The 16,571-nt window shown below is 35.6% G+C and overlaps 1 protein-coding gene across 9 annotated transcripts in view; it reads right to left on the reverse strand.

The window, feature by feature from the left end:
* Positions 1-16,571, reverse strand: part of LOC121738142 (phospholipid transfer protein C2CD2L) — a 61,105-nt gene that overhangs the window by 28,162 nt on the left and 16,372 nt on the right. For all 9 annotated transcript variants that reach the window (XR_006037246.1, XR_006037247.1, XM_042130019.1 and 6 more), the window contains exon 2: positions 11,686-12,546. Coding sequence is in view for 7 of the 9 variants with exons in the window: in XM_042130019.1 (XP_041985953.1) it covers positions 11,686-12,252 (567 nt within the window). In the remaining 2 variants the exon portion in view is untranslated. The remainder of the gene's footprint in view (positions 1-11,685; positions 12,547-16,571) is intronic.

The raw sequence follows: 16,571 nt of genomic DNA on the forward strand, positions 1-16,571 counted from the left end.
GTATATTGTATAGATATGAAAAATATTTAAATATAGTTATTAACATCATTAAAGATTGCTGCTAGTTACTGACAAGTTACTGATAAGTTAATTAGTTATGATTTTAGTGTAATCTAAATGAAGACTTAAAAACTCTAAATGCTAGTAAAGACAAAAGATTCCTTATTTTAAATCTACAACAAAAATAACAAATATTTACAGCCAAAAATACAACCTCTTTTTTTGGAAGTCGGTTAAAAATTATAAATGCTTTGAACACTTATTTACTGCTAATCTATAAAAACCGGCCAGGTGCGTGTCGTGCCACGCGCAATATAGGGTTCCGTAGTACCGCTAATCCTTACTTCCTTACTAATATTATAAATGCGAAAGTTTGTCTGTCTGTCTGTCTGTTACCTCTTCACGCCCAGACCGCTGAACCGATTTTGCTGAAATTTGGTATGGAGATACTTTGAGTCCCGAGAAAGGACATAGGATACTTTTCATCCCGGGCGTCATCCAGTTTTTGAAAATTTTTGTATGGACAATGAACGCATATATTTATAACGTGTTTTACACTAGTAACAACTTTATCTCAGTTATGAATCTTTCAAAATCCTTTGAACGAAAAGTTCCTTTGTAATTCTACGAATAGGTAATTTTTTTTAGTTAATCGACTATTACTCAATAACTTATAGTTTCTTTCCTAGTTAAGTCTTCTTAGCCGTGATAGTTTTCCTTTTTTAAATTGACTAAGTATATTTCCTACTCGCGTGAAAATAATACATATTTTACTTAAATAATATTATTTTAAATATACGAAAACCGGGCAGTTATGGAAACGTTAAGTCGAATAAATAACCCCCTTTTTAAGACGGTTATAAATTGCAACAAAACATGACAAAATTCAGTACAACACCTCTCGTGGTTACAGGCTTGTGGCATAGTCTTGAATTATATTTTTCCTCACTCATAAAATATCAAGGCCATTCTTGATAACCGACATAAGTTAATAAATTACAAGAAATTGATTTTCTTCATGGCCTATGTTGTTGTCGAGGCCATATTGTAATGGTGAGTGTTGACTCCCAAAACAATTTGTAATATTAATTATTATACCTACAAATTATGTTGTAATATTATTGAAAATGTCATGGGGAATATTACCAAAGAAAATAGAGCCTTTGGGACCCTAATCTACAGTCTATACCAGCCTTTCTCAAAGTGGGCGATATGTTTGGGAGCCTGTGTTCTATACCAATATTATAAAATATGTGAGTGTGTCATGTCTGTCCGTTAACTATTCACGCTTAATCGGCTGAACTGATTTTGATAAGGTACGGTGATACTTTGCGAGACGCGAAGGGACGTAGGAAAGTTATTAGGTACCTACTGCAAAGTTTTCTCTATGGCACACACTAGCAGCTTAGACAATTTTTTTTTTCGAAGTTTGTTCGAAGTTTGAAAATGTTTCTGTCAATATTCTGATATGAAGTGTGTAGCATGTCGAATTAATTACTGTATTTTTTTTAGGGTTCCGTACCCAAACGGTAAAAACGGGACCCTATTACTAAGACTTCAATGTCTGTCCGTCTGTCTGTCTGTGTGTCTCCAGGCTGTAACTCAAGAACCGCTATAACTAGATTTCTGAAATTTTCACAGATTGTGTTTATCTGTTGCCGCTATAACAACGAATACTAAAAACAAAATAAAATTGATATTTAAGGGGGGCTCGCATACAACAACCGTGATTTTTTCGATATGAATAACTGCAACACATAGGCACTTGAAATATTCACGAAATACTCAGTTATATTTGTACCCACTTTGTACCATCGAGGAAGTTGATTCCTATGCAATTGACAGACCAACGTTATTTGCCCCGCGTTCCAGATGACGTTAGAAACGCTCACGCTCAAGACCGTAGTTTTTCCCGTTCCACTAGCATGCGAGCGTCAGCGATACAAACCCAAGTGGAAGGGATTATGGACCGTTTTGAGCGTTTTGAGAAAAGTTTAAAAAAAGAACTATAATTTTTTTTATACATAGGTACAATGAACCGAACTTGGATATTATGATCCTTTTCTTCAAGTCGTAAATAAAAGTAATTTTATTGTTTATAGTTACATTTATTTTACAAATAAAATACATAATATTATATTTGTTTCGTTTTTAGTATTACATTTTTTTACTTAAGTAATCATATTTTAATAACAAAACCACATACTTTGAATATTGACTATAATTGTCACAATATACATATAAACGTTAGGTAACAATACCGCATAATGCTTAGTCAAGTACGAATAAATCAACAGGTATAGGAGAGATGAAAATTAGTATTAATTATTATAATATTTTATAAGAAATCATTTGACCTTTCATTTAAAACAATTTATTTTCCAATCAAAATATTTCATTAAATGTTATTTAATTTATTTAAGTAATATAAATATTATTTGTAATGAAATAATATAAAGTTTTTTTGTCTCTACTCTCTCCTGAAAACTTTCCGAACATGGCTTTCGCGATATAGTTACGTTAAAATTTAAAAAAAACCTAGAACGCCCACTTTGACCCATCTTCGTCGAGGGTCGTTTTGAGCGAAAATGATGACGTCATGAGTGACGTCATAGCCGCGATCAAAACGACCCCGGTCGCCAAAGGGAACGGCAGAAGGGGACGTTTTGAGCGTTTTGGTCAAAATTAACGTCATCTGGAACGTAGCCTTGGTCGAATATGTCAATTCAATGTTTTGTGATCTGTCAGCTGGGTTTGACGTAACGCAACCAAACTACTTAGGTCCCCGATTTGCATAGGAATCAACTTCTCTGATGTACTTTAATAATCAATAATAAAATTTAAATAAATTAAATAAAGGGGGGATCCCATACAAAAAAACACAATTTTCAGCTCTTCCGTCGCCCATGGACACACGCAACATCAGAAGAGCTGCAGAGCGGCCTTTTAAGAGGGAATAGTTTTACATGGTAAGGAAGGGAATAGGGAAGAGAATGGTAGGGAATTGGGCCTCCGGTAAATTCACCCACTCGGCGAAACACAGCGCAAGCGCTGTTTCACGCCGGTTTTCTGTGAGCCCGTGGTATTTCTCTGGTCGAGCCGGCCCAATCGTGCCGAAGCATGGCTCTCCCACGTAAAATGTAAATGCCAGCAGCGCCCTCTGCTTCAACCTTTGCGTTTTCAGCGTATTCCACGTATTTACGGAACCCTTCGCTCCGACTCGCGCTGGGCCTTTTTATTGCACGGCCATCTCTATACCAACACCGAAGGCTAGCAACGTGGTTTTACACATGTACAAACAAATCCGGATTCGCTATATCGCGTTATTTCTGGCACACGCACAGTTCTGGCATAGTGCCAGAGTGTGGGATCAATACACGTAAACATTGGAACACACAATGAAGGCGGTGTGGATTCCTAGTGACTACAGTAATATATGCTCTTAATGTTTTTCGGTAATTAAGCTATTCCATAGTTTTTTGCGGGCTTTGAGCGCGGCGAGTCGGCGACCGAATCAAGAAATTGCGTAATGAAAAAAAATGGGCCGGCTCGACCGGAGAAATACCATGTTCTCACAGAAAACCGGCGTTAACCGGCGTTTACCGGAGACCCAATCCCCTACCCTATTCCCTTCCCTACCCTCCCCTATACCCTTCCCTTCCCATCCCTACCCTCCCCTATTACCTCTTAAAAGGCCGGCAGCGCGCCTACGGCGGCTCTTCTGATGCTGCGAGTGTCCATGGGCGACGCAACTTGCTTTCCATCAGGTGACCCGTTTGCTCGTTTGCCCCCTTATTTCATAAAAAAAAACCTAACACGCCCCACTCCGACCGACTTGCATAACTTGATAAAAAACGCCACACGTATTTTTTTCCATTCATTGTTAGTTAAAATTATCTCTATTATAAAATACGTTTTTCGAATGAGCTGCATTGTAGTTTGAGGTCGATGACCTTTTCAGTACCTTCAAGGTTTTATTCTTGTGTAGTATATTTTTATCTTGATAATAAATTAATCAAAATCGGTTCAGCGGATTTGGTTTAAGAGGTAACTGACAGACATTTGCAATAAATAAATGCATTCTACTACAATCTATACTAATAGGCTAGATGACTATTTTTTTCCTTATTGGTAATTGAAAGACCCTTAAAAAATAGAAACATCGCTGAAAGAATGACTCTGATAGCTTAAAAATTCACCAAGATATGACAATTCAAACGTCTCATAAAATAGACCTGCCCGAAACGCTCCATACAAAGTGCTACGAAAGACTGACGTCACTCTTTCGTAGTTTGTACGCATCGGGAGACAACTTTGTTCGACAGGTATATTAAATATTGCGTTTATGAAAGTGGTTTCATAACAAAAGTTGCTTTTAATTGCATAAGTTATCGAATTGTATACAAATATTAAGAAATTTATTTGAAAAAAAAATCGACTTGATTATCTAACTTTGAAGGCGCTTAACAAAAAAAATAAAAAAGCTATCGAGCTGTAATTTTGGGAACACTTATTTTTCACCGTGATTTCTTTATTTTATTAACAAAATTCGCTAATCTTTGACCTTGTCATCATCCCTATTATTATATCTATACTTTACTAATATTATAAAGCGGAAGAGTTTGTTTGTTTGTTTGAACGCGCTAATCTCAGGAACTACTGGTCCGATTTGAAAAATTCCTTCAGTGTTAGATAGATCATTTATAAAGGAAGGCTATAGGCTATATTTTATCACGCTGAGACTAATGGGAGCGTAGAAATAGAGGAAAATGTGGAAAAAACGGGGGGAAATTATTTGAAAGCGCTTATCTCACGAACTACTGGATCAATTTTTCCGTTATTTGACACAGATAAGAAGTAGACCAAGTGAAGGATCATAGGCTATTCTTTGTGGACTTAATTTGTCTCTGAAATATCTAATTTACGCGGGCGAAGCCGCGCGGAACTTCTAGATGGGAGAGCAGCTTTCCGTTTTATCAAAATGGGTTTTGGAGTTCAGGAGATGTAACAAACAGACACACTTTGGCATTTACAATATTAATATGGATATCAACTGTTGAAACTTTCATGTCCAGACGCATTACAAAAGAGTATAAAGTTGCATCTGGGTTATGTGTCGCAATACTAGACTGATTCTGGGCCCTGGGGTGAAAGGTCTGACTGCAACACCGAGAGAATACAGGTGCGTTGCGGAAATATGAATCACACTCTTGTTTAAAAATAAACTGGGCAAATCACGGGCAAATAAATAAAAAATACATACGACTTCCTTCCCTACCCTTCCCTACCCTTCCCTATTCCCTCTTAAAAGGCCGGCAACACACCTGTAGCTCTTCTGATGCCGCGAGTGTCCATGGGCGACGGAAGTTGCTTTCCATCAGGTGACACGTTTGCTCGTTTGCCCCCTTATTTCATAAAAAAAGGCTCTATCCATACTTTCATACTATATATACTATATACACTATATATATATTGCCCCCTTATTTCATAAAAAGTTGCTTTCCATCAGGTGACCCGTTTGCTCGTTTGCCCCCTTATTTCATAAAAAAAAAGTGCGAGTAGGACTCGCGCACGAAGGGTTCCGTACCATTAAAGAGCAAATATAGCCCAAAAATTGTGATTTTTGTATAGGAGCCCCCCCCTTAAATTTTCATTTTATTTAAATATTATTATTAAAGTAAACATAAAACTAAGGATTGTGTGAATAATTCAAGTACGGTAGGTACTTGAATTTTGTTGCTATTATTGATATAGAGACTTATAGACTATATTATAGAGCAAAAAAGGCCAAAAAAATAACGTTTGTTGTATGGGAGTACCCCTTAAAAATTAATTTTATTTTGTTTTTAGTATTTTTTGTTATAGCGGCCACAGATACACCAAGACAGACAGACAGACAGACAACGAAGTCTTAGTAATAGGGTCCCGTTTTTGCCCTTTGGGTACGGAACCCTAAAAAATATGTTGATCCCTTAAACTTCTGTCAAAATATTTGTACAACTAAACTTTCTTGACCTATATTCTGGGAGACATATTGACATGTTTCTCACACTTGTTTACTTTTGTCAAGCTATTATCAGTATCTTATCAATTTTGTCCGATTGTGTGTGAAAAGTGTACTGATATTGTAAATGTGAAAGTGTGTTTGTATGTTTAATGTTACCACTTATGATCAACTTGGGGAAGACCGGCATACGTTATTTGAAGTTGGCTTTGAGCTGCCCCTATTTCTTTTGTAATGAAAATGACTCTAGAAAGACGGTGTTCACATTAGATGATAAAGTGATCTCTTATAAACTTATTACAGACGTTAGATGTCCCCACGCATTAATATTTCAAAGAAACATCTTGTAGACGGACTTTCCCAGTCTTTGGGGCAAGTCCGTCTAAAGGCGGTTTTTTACACGTATGTACACTAAACAGACTAAAAACCAGATAGTGACATCTGTAAGTAGTAATTATTTAAATAACAATTAATGAGGGTTGTATCATGTAGTGCGACAAGGCTTTAAATGAACGTGGGCGGGAGCGCTGCTGGTAAAGGAGAACTGTCAGAAATGACGTTTTTGAATGATGGCAGCGTTAGTTCCTTTTTTCGCCACGTTCAATTAAATTAAGCCTTGTCGAGCTGTAGTCGTCAATCGTGTCAATTGTCGTGTCAAACAGCTGTCATACGCCACGAAATAGCTTCCACATGAGTCATGACGTCACGTTATACGCTTTGCCTTATGTCTGACATGAAAGACATACAACCCTCATTTAATTAAAATCGGTTCAGTCGTTTCATCGTGAGGTAAGTGGTAACAGACAGACAGGGACTCCTCCACATTAAGGTGACGCCGTGTTAAAGTAAAAAAACCATGTTGAATATGTTTTAGATTGCTTGTTTTGCTATAAGAGGCCGGCCCGGCCCCTCATAGAAAACAAGCAATGGAACAGCAAAAATGGAAAGGGCGTAAGCGACAAAATAGTTTTTGTCGCGTAATTTAAAAACCATAAATACATTTCATATAAGCTGTGGGTAAATTAAAGAATATGCTTGAACCAATCTATGTACAAATTTTAGAAGCTTAAATCACTCTCCTCTGTTGGCAAAATAGGAATCCCTTTTTTACAGAGGCCTTTTTGATTGATTATTCTGTGTTATAAAAGTTGACCAATCGTGTTATACTATGGGTAATTCAAAGACAAAGACATGATGAATACTGACAAATGACAATGAACTTTAATTTCTTAGCTTTAGTCATTGCTGAGAAAAATCGATATCGCTACAGCCAAATTATCAAGGCGTCAGTCGTCACCTTAATATGTGCAAAAAACCATGACATAATACAGACATTATTCACCGTCAAAAGATGACCTCGCTCTGAAGTGCAGTGAGCAGTGATGTCATGGTGACAGATGACGTAACGCGTGACGTCATGACGCCGAAAATAAACATGGAGGGAAGGAGATGAAAATCAAAGTGGATACTTACCCCGCGTTCCATTTGATGTTAAAAACGATGAAAATGCTCAAAATGCCTCCTATTTTGAGCGTTTTGATCGTTTTTAGGGTTCCGTACCCAAAGGGTGAAAACGGAACCCTATTCATGAGCCTTCGTTGTCTGTCCGTCTGTCTGTCTGTCTGTCTGTCTCCAGGCAGCATGTATCTCAAGAACCACTATAGCAAGAGTTCTGAAATTTTTACAGATTGTGTATATTGATTGCCGCTATAACAACAAATACTGAAAACAAAATAAAAGTAATATTTAAAGGGGGCTCCCATACAACAAACGTGATTTTTTTGTGGCCTTTTTTGCTCGATATCAATAATAGCAACAGGTAGGCACTTGATATTTTCACAAAGGCCTTAATTTAAATATGTCTTCTTCAATATTTAAGTATAATAATAAAATAAAATAAAAATTTATGGGGGGCTCCCATACAAACAAAAAACACAATTTTTGGCCTATTTTTGCTCTATAACGGTTAGGGAATGTTATTATTCGACAAATTTACTATTCGAATAATTCGAATATTTTGCAAAAGTTTTCGAATAATTCGAATATTATTCGAATAATTAAAAAAAAATTGAAAAATGCTGAAAACTCTGAAAAAAAGTAACAAAAAGCTTCGTACAACGATGTACAATCTATTTTGTTGATACTATGAAGTAAGCAATTCTTATTTTTACTTTTATCAACATAAATCTCTGTAAATGACATAGTTAATTTTTATTGTTAAACACTTTAAAATGTATATTTTAAGGTTAAAGCTGGGCAATTAACGAAAGGCTGTAAAGTGTAAACCGTTTTCGATCGTAATGAAAAAATCATGAGAAAAGTAAAAGGTGTACTTTTCTCATGTGATTATGTTTAATCTTGCTAGGCAGCAGTTGAGATTAAATAATAATAATATGATATTCGACGTTATGGTATCTGTTCATTACTACTAATCCGTCTTTTTGATATTTTCAATCCATGTTCACCTAGTTCACCTTCACCTGTGTCAACGTGGCTCGAAATTATAAAAAAGGGCCACTAGAAAACAAACACCACAACAAAGAAAAAAAATTGCAACGAAGCCCTAGGGGAGGGTGAAACAATCCTAGAGCTGGTGACTTTAGTAATATCAAATTTGATAACGCCAATAACATGATATTAAGGATCCATGACAGCTATCGACATTTTTTGATACTGTACGAACTGTTTCAATTATCAGTCGAGGACTGTCGCGGTAAAGCTATTGAATAGCTTAACCGCTTTAATATTTATCAACTTGTCGAATCATAGATCACATATCGCGAGCTTCAAGCCAGAAGGGTGTACGAAAAATAATCTTTTGTATTTTAACTACATATTTTAAGACTCTCAATATTGCACTTACATCTATTACCTTCTTAAAAACGAGTTTGTTTTATATACACCATTCTGGGTGAAAGCCCGCGATATAATACAGTTATCACGGTAGACAAAAATCTGAGAAAGCTTGAAAGAAGTCAATGGATACAGATCGTGAGCGACCATTACTGACGATACTGAAATCCATGACTGAAAGGAGATCTTCATTTGCATGTCTTTAGGCAAAATAACGTCAAACGGGTCAAGTAATGGAAAGCAACTACCGTCGCCCATGGACACTCGCAACATTGGAAGAACTGCAGGTGCGTTGCCGGCCTGACAAAAAATCTGGCAAGTGCGAGTCAGTACAGTTGTCAGTTAACCTATACAGTTTCCGTGGGGGCATTTATTATTCGTAGGGCTTTTACTATGTTTATATGCTATGGCTATTATTAATTCACTCGCTCACAATTTAAGGGTACAAAAAATGACGAATATTATGAAGAACTTTAATGTGCGGTAAAAAGCGAAAATACCCTAACCCACAAAATGCATTTTTTTCAAAAAACTTTAGAGGTTTAAAGAAACAATTAAATCTAAACTATAACATTATATTATAGATATTACTTCTAAATTCTAATAACGTAATTTAAAAAGTATTAACAAAGTTGTAAGTCCGAAAACATAAAAAAACTATTTTTGTGAATTACAAATATAAAATAGCGGTAATTACATATCTTTCTGATGCTATAATAAAACAAAATACTCAGACAAATAAAACACAATTTCTCAACTCATAAAGACTAAAATTTAGAGTAAAACTCTTACTAGCGGTTACCAAAATGTCAACTATTACTTTAGCGCATATAACTTTGAAAGTTCATGGCATTATTTTGGCAAAATGCCAGAATTCAGAACATTAGAATGCTTGGGGCCAATAAAAATAGTCATTAAAAGATTATTGCCCTTACAAACATTAAAATAAGGAAGAAAATGCAGAGTTATTTTTATGGGTAAAGTTGCTATTTAATTAAAAAAAAAACTCTTATTTAATATTTTGGGTGTAGTTACAAATAGGTACACCTATTTGTAACTATCTAGATTGATATTCTTTCTCTCCCTCTAAATTTAAGAGTCTAAAAGTGAGTAAACTGAATGTAACACAATATAGGTATTACGAATTATGATAATTATAATAATAATATATTTTAATCTGTTGTATTCCAGTAAGTAGTTAAAAATATTTTGTAAAGATTCATTCTGAATAAATTGTACATATAAATTATATGTAGACATACAACAGCAGCTTAGAAATAGTCTTTTTACTCGACTGCTGCGAAGCCAGATAAGGCGAAATGAATTACATATTTAGAAGACGATGCAGTAACACACAAAAATGTTCTTACACAACCAAACATTCTAGGCAAAGATGACTCAAGACTTAAGCCAGACGAATTTCAATCCTAGCACAATAATCGAAAGTTCATTTTCAAGTAATGATCAAATAATTACATACGCGCAGACGAAATCGAATTTTATTACGGTGATAGAAGATTTATTTTTCTTTGGCAGCTATAAATAAGTATGGTTGCCAAAATAATTCTTGCATTTTAATTGATCAATTATTTATTGTTTATTTACTGCCTATCGATAAAGAATGTATTGCATTGCTTAGGAAAGTGAAAGCGGCGATAAATCTTTTTCGAACTTTAACGAAACTATATCTACGAATAACTGTGCCTGTCTGTAATCTCTTTACATGTTCGCACAAAAAACTTTTTGTTTACTGTCTATGCTGGTGCGGCTTCTAGCGTGAAAATATTGCATTAATATAATATTATCCTAGATTTATCCAATAGGCGTACTACAGGGGTCTAAGCTAGGACAACTTCTATGTTTAGAAAATGTACTTTTTTACATTTTGATTTTTTTCATAACAAACGTAATTCAGTGTCAAATGAAGTTCCAGACAGTAAAAATAGAGAATTTAGAAAAACTTATGAAAATAAATTTATAAAGTTATAAAAAGTTAGCGATATACTATGAAATCGTATTTTGATTATTTTTTGACCTCGGCTAGATCATGGTTCTCTGAATATTAAAAAAAATACACATAAAATAGCTTAAAAATAACATGAATATAAGCTAAAGCTATACCTTAAGTAGATCGAGGATTAATTAGTGAATAGGAAAAAAAGTTTTTAAACAAAAACTACTAAGGTCTAAATTATAGTTGAACCGTGAACGGGCAGGAAATATTTCATCCCATCCAAAATACTTTTACGGTTACTGTAGAATCTTTCGTATTTGTATAATAAGACATTGAAGGGATCCTACAGAAATGGAGTCGCGGGCAAAATCAAGTTCTTTATAAACACGTAATAAACAAGTGATATAAATGTTATAGCGTCGGCCATGTGCTTTTCATCGTAATCGATGGTCTTGACCTAAATCTTTTGTATACCAAACCCAACCCGATTCAAACTTTATTCCCGTGGGATAGATATCAAATTCGATCGACCATAACGTTCCGGAATTAAAAAATATTCGCGCGAAACTTTGAGGTCACGGCATGGCCACATATTCAGCCAAGTTGACGTCAAGATTGACAGTTGATAGCTCGTTCCTAATTTAAATCACTTTAATGAACTGGCAAATAAAGCGAGCTAAGAAAAAGATGAACCGGAAATTTTGGCACTGATAAAATGACTTTTTTTAATAACAGGAACATAGCATAAAAGTTTTTTATAAACAACAAGACCATGGCATTAGATTGGAACTTGGAAGACATTCTAATGCTGGCGAAAGTGAGAGTTAAATCAGACGCTGGCAAAACAATCAGGAAATGGAAAAGAAGAACTCACCTCCTCCACTGACTTCTTCGAGAAGTCGTTCATAGACACAATCCATTGCTGCACTAACTCATTCACAATCACAAGGTCATTATATAACCACACCAGTAGATCATTCACCCACTGCACGCTCGCTCCGTCGGGGCCCGTACACGTCGGTATTATTATGCTCTGATGCTTCTTCAGAGTCAACTGCTCAGGGCCCGGTGACATCCGTCCCACCCGCTTCTTATTCGGCGGAGTGGGTGGTACGAAACCGGAAGGCTTCGAAGGTTTGAAAGCCGCCGTCTTCTTCACTTCCACTTCAGCCACCACCTTTTTCTCCGGTATCACGACATTTTCTTTTGGCTTTTCCGCTTCTACCTTCGCGTATCTCTTGTACAGCCATTTCGCGATCCCTATTATCACTATCGAGAACAAAATCCAGATAAATATCAGCATCACTAGATTATCCATAGCTGTGTCCATATAATCGAAGCTGCATATCAGATCGTCGACTGCCTCGGCTAGATCAGCCATGGTTTTCCATGGTGTATGCCACCAGACGGCGCCCGCCTCGCTACTGGCCGGTGAGGGCATTTTTTTCTATTTCAGAACGTTCTATTTTTAAACGGAGCCGTATCGCCGTCCCGTTCTATATTTGCATTCAATTCGAATTTCGCGCGCTTTTGAGTTTCTATATCTCTCTCTTTCTATCGTCCTACTTGCATTTTAAATTTCGCGCGCTTCGCTAGTCTTTTCGCGCTTTTGCCACAAAGTTTATATATCTTTCTCTCTCTTTCTATTGCATCTCCTGTTCTATTTTCGAATTTCGCGTGCTTCTACTGTGGTCGTTCGTTTCGGACGTCCTCATGAATCAGCATTATTGGAGCACTGGAAATAATAAAAAAAACAATTATTATTAGAAATTACCTTACAATAAAATTAGAATTATTGCAAATCTAAGATAACTTTTTACATTCATTAAAATGATTTACGTACATACATAATACCAAATATGGTAATTAGTAATTACTTATTAATTAATATTAATGGTTTTATAATGATGACGAGTTTTTTCTTTTAATTGCAAGGATTACCTATTTAATATTTATTACTGTAATTAAAATCTAGCTTTTTTGCATACTTCGGCTATCTAATCGTGAAGGAAAACCAAAACCACATCCAATTTAATGTTTGCAAAATTTCGCATTTTGCGGTTGATGCACTTTGCTACGCGACAAGCATTTAACATATTTCATTTTTTTTGCTATAAAATTTTAGCCACAATTGAGCACGAACAAAAAACCGGGGTACCTAACCTGGAAACTGTACTTTTTGCCGTACATACTCAAAAATAGCCTTTACCAAGACAAAAGTCATATTGGGTACGTGAAATTGGATTTGGATATAGGAATCTGCTATTTGATTGAATGACTAGCGAATTCATTGAATTTACTGTCAACGACTTGACGTGTTCTCCTTTAGTCATTCTATGAACGCGCTAGTCATTCGATCAAATAGCAGATTTCCTGAATCCAAAATTCTTTTGGAATCAGGTAAGTATTTCAACGAACGGGTTTTTTACAAGGCCGAGGTATCTCTCGATAGAATTGTATAAATATTATACAAAACATTATCAAAACAGTGTTTATCGAATGAACCGATGATGTAATATAGACAAGGTCGGATGTAGAGCTTGTATTAATAGATCCATACTAATATTATAAATGCGACAGTGTGTCTGAATGTTACCTCTTCACGCTTAACCGCTAAATGGATTTTGCTGGAATTTGGTAACTCTGTTGCGCGGGAACCGCAAATTTTTCCGGAATAAAAAGTATTTTATGTCTTTTTCCGGGTCTCAAAGCATCCCCAAGCCCCATACCCTTCCAAATTAGTTCAGCGGTTTGGGCGTGAAGGGGTACTAGGCCATAAAGTTAATATACCTAGCGGAATAGAGCAACAATCTCGAGCTGTCAAACGAAACTGAAATTGGTTTCATCTGTATGTAAAAATCTGTGTACGTATATGTCGCAGCCAACTGGTTTAAAAAGCCGTTCAATCAAACAGCTAGCCCTTTGACTGAACAACGCCATTCAATCACACGTCTAGCTTTTTAATTGAATATTCAAGTCGCTCAAAACGTTCAAAACTACAGCTGATTCAAAAGCCGCCGTTTGATTAATTTAGTTCAGCGCTCACCACCGCGGCGCGTCAACTTACCGGTGTTTTGTGGTTGAATTATATCCTAAGATCCGACCGTAACATCCTACATGAATCGTTTTTTTCGATCAAATATATTTTAAAATAATCTTTAGAACGTATAGAATGGATCAATGTTGGGTTGCCTTCTTAAAAGTAGATGCAAGTACCTCTAATTGAGCAAAATGAAATTCAATAGAAAAGTAAGAACTAAGAAGGAATGACATTGAGGAATGACAGGACACTACGCATAAAAATAACAATCCTGCGGGTTCTCGACGTCCTCAAATCCAGCTAGGCATAATAATTGTAGGCCTGAACATTTGTCATATACAAAAGTGATGGCAACCCCAGTTTGCGGCTATCGTGCAACTGGCAACCATGGATATTCATGTACAAAATGCGTAAAACTTTAATTTTGTACCAAAATTATTAAAAAAAACGATGCTTCAATTTTGATGAAGAACCATGTCTGTTTACGGGCTGGCAACCCTAGGTTGCGGCCGACTTAGAGCTGGCAACCATTTATACCTTATTTTGTCACGTCATTTTCTTTCAAATGATGTAAAATTTACTGAAAAAAAAAGATACATGCAAATTTATGCATTTATCTCATGAACATTAAACTTAATTAAAGGTACTTGCGGCTACTTTTGACAAGGCAACCCAACATTAATCCATTCTATAAGTTCTAAAGATTATTTTATAATATATTTCATCGAAAAAAACCATTCCTGCAGGATTTTACGGTCGGATCCAATACTATTAAGATATTTATAATATTTAAGAAATAAATTATGGGGGCACATACGAGTGAATCAAAATGTAAACTAATATTCGAGGAGAAATAACGGGATTAATAAATGCATCACCAAAGTATTTATTGCAATAATTGTGTTCAATATGGTTAGAATACAATTGATCTGTTTGTGTAATAATAGCACTAAACTAATGGTCACCTTACTTATTTTACCATTTAACCAGTTGGCTAAGCGTCATCCAGCTGTAGTGTTAAACGTTGCAGTCAACAAGTCGGCTAAACGACGTATAGCCGTGTGATCGAATGGCATTGTTCATTGTCAGTATTTATCATGTCTCTGTCTTTGAATTGCATTTAAACATGATTGGTCAACTTTTATAACACAGAATAATCAATCGAAAAGACCTCGGTAATCAAAGGGATTCTAATTTTGCCAACAGAAGAGAGTGATTTAAGCTCCCACATTTGTACATAGATTGGTTCAAGCATACACTTTTATTCAACAAGCCCCAAACGGTCACCGGTGACCGAGACACAATAGAAATTCTATTGTGTCTCGTTTTTCCACGATCGACGGGTTTTACCCTAGCTTATACAAAAAATATATTTACGGTTTTTAAATTACGCGACAAAAACCATTTTGTCACTTACGCCTTTTCCATTTCTTGTTTTTATATGAGAGGCCGGGCATCTCATAGAAAACAAGCAATCTAAAACATATCTAACACGGTTTTTAGGGTTCCGTACTCAAAGGGTAAAAACGGGACCTACTAACGGAACGGGAATTACTAAGACTTCGTTGTCTGTCTGTCTGTCTGTCTCCAGGCTGTAACTCAAGAACGGTAATAGCTAGAGAGTTGAAATTTTCACAGATTATCTATTAGCTGTTGCCGCTATAACAACAAATACTAAAAACAAACTAAAATTAATATTAAAGGGGGGCGCCCATACAACAAACGTGATTTTTTTTGGCCTTTTTTGCTCTAAATCAATCATAGCAACAGATAAGTAGGTACTTGAATTTTTCACAAATTCCTTTATTATATGTGTACTTTAATATTTGATTATATAATATTAAAATAAAATAAAAATTTAATTAATTATAATTTTCCTCAATAACCGGGACTCAGTATCTCCATAGTCCATACTCCATACCCAGCAAACTGGGTTCAGCAGTTTAGGCGTGGAGAGGTAACAGACTGACAGACTGACACACTTTCGCATTTATACAGGTGGTGGTTGATTCTATGAAGATGTTGTATGTGATTGATTTATTTATTTGTTTTGTAGTTGGGCGCCATCTTTGGAATATATTTTTTCAAATTCATTCGACTATAGTCTAAGAGGTGACCGCAAAATTAAGACACTAACTTAGTACATCCTTTTTTCTTTTTCTTTCTTAATATGTTTGTGTCATATAAACTCATAAAATATTATAACTAGCTAAAATCCGAGCTTTGTGAGGGCTCGCGTCATTTTCTGCTTAGGTAGTAATAATCTCTAAGGCAGCTTTTTTTTATATTTTAATAGTAACCTTGACTGACCGATGATAACATCTATCTACTTACATATAAATAAAAATTACTATATGGTATAGCAAAAATCAAAAGGCGTGATAGTTTTTCCGTAAAGTGTACCACAAAAGTGCCAGGTTGTGGGACATACTAGGGCTCGCTTCGCTCACCCTGATTAACAAATTTTATTATTTTATTATACAATATACACGATAAACTTTAGAGTCGCGGGAAGGTCGCGATGAGTAATCTTTGGCATTGACCTTCGCGCGCCTTTCTTTCCAAGCGTGGAGTGTTATCGCTGCTTGAATGAAAAGCAAGTATCAATAGATCATTATCAACATCAATTGAACAGCTGGATTGAATTTGTTAAAATTTTTGTAAGTATAAATGTAGATTTACAATTATTATATTAGATAATGTGTTTAACTGTATGTTCC

This window comes from Aricia agestis, chromosome 22 (genome assembly GCF_905147365.1).
Source record: "Aricia agestis chromosome 22, ilAriAges1.1, whole genome shotgun sequence".
NCBI classification, from domain to species: domain Eukaryota; kingdom Metazoa; phylum Arthropoda; class Insecta; order Lepidoptera; family Lycaenidae; genus Aricia; species Aricia agestis.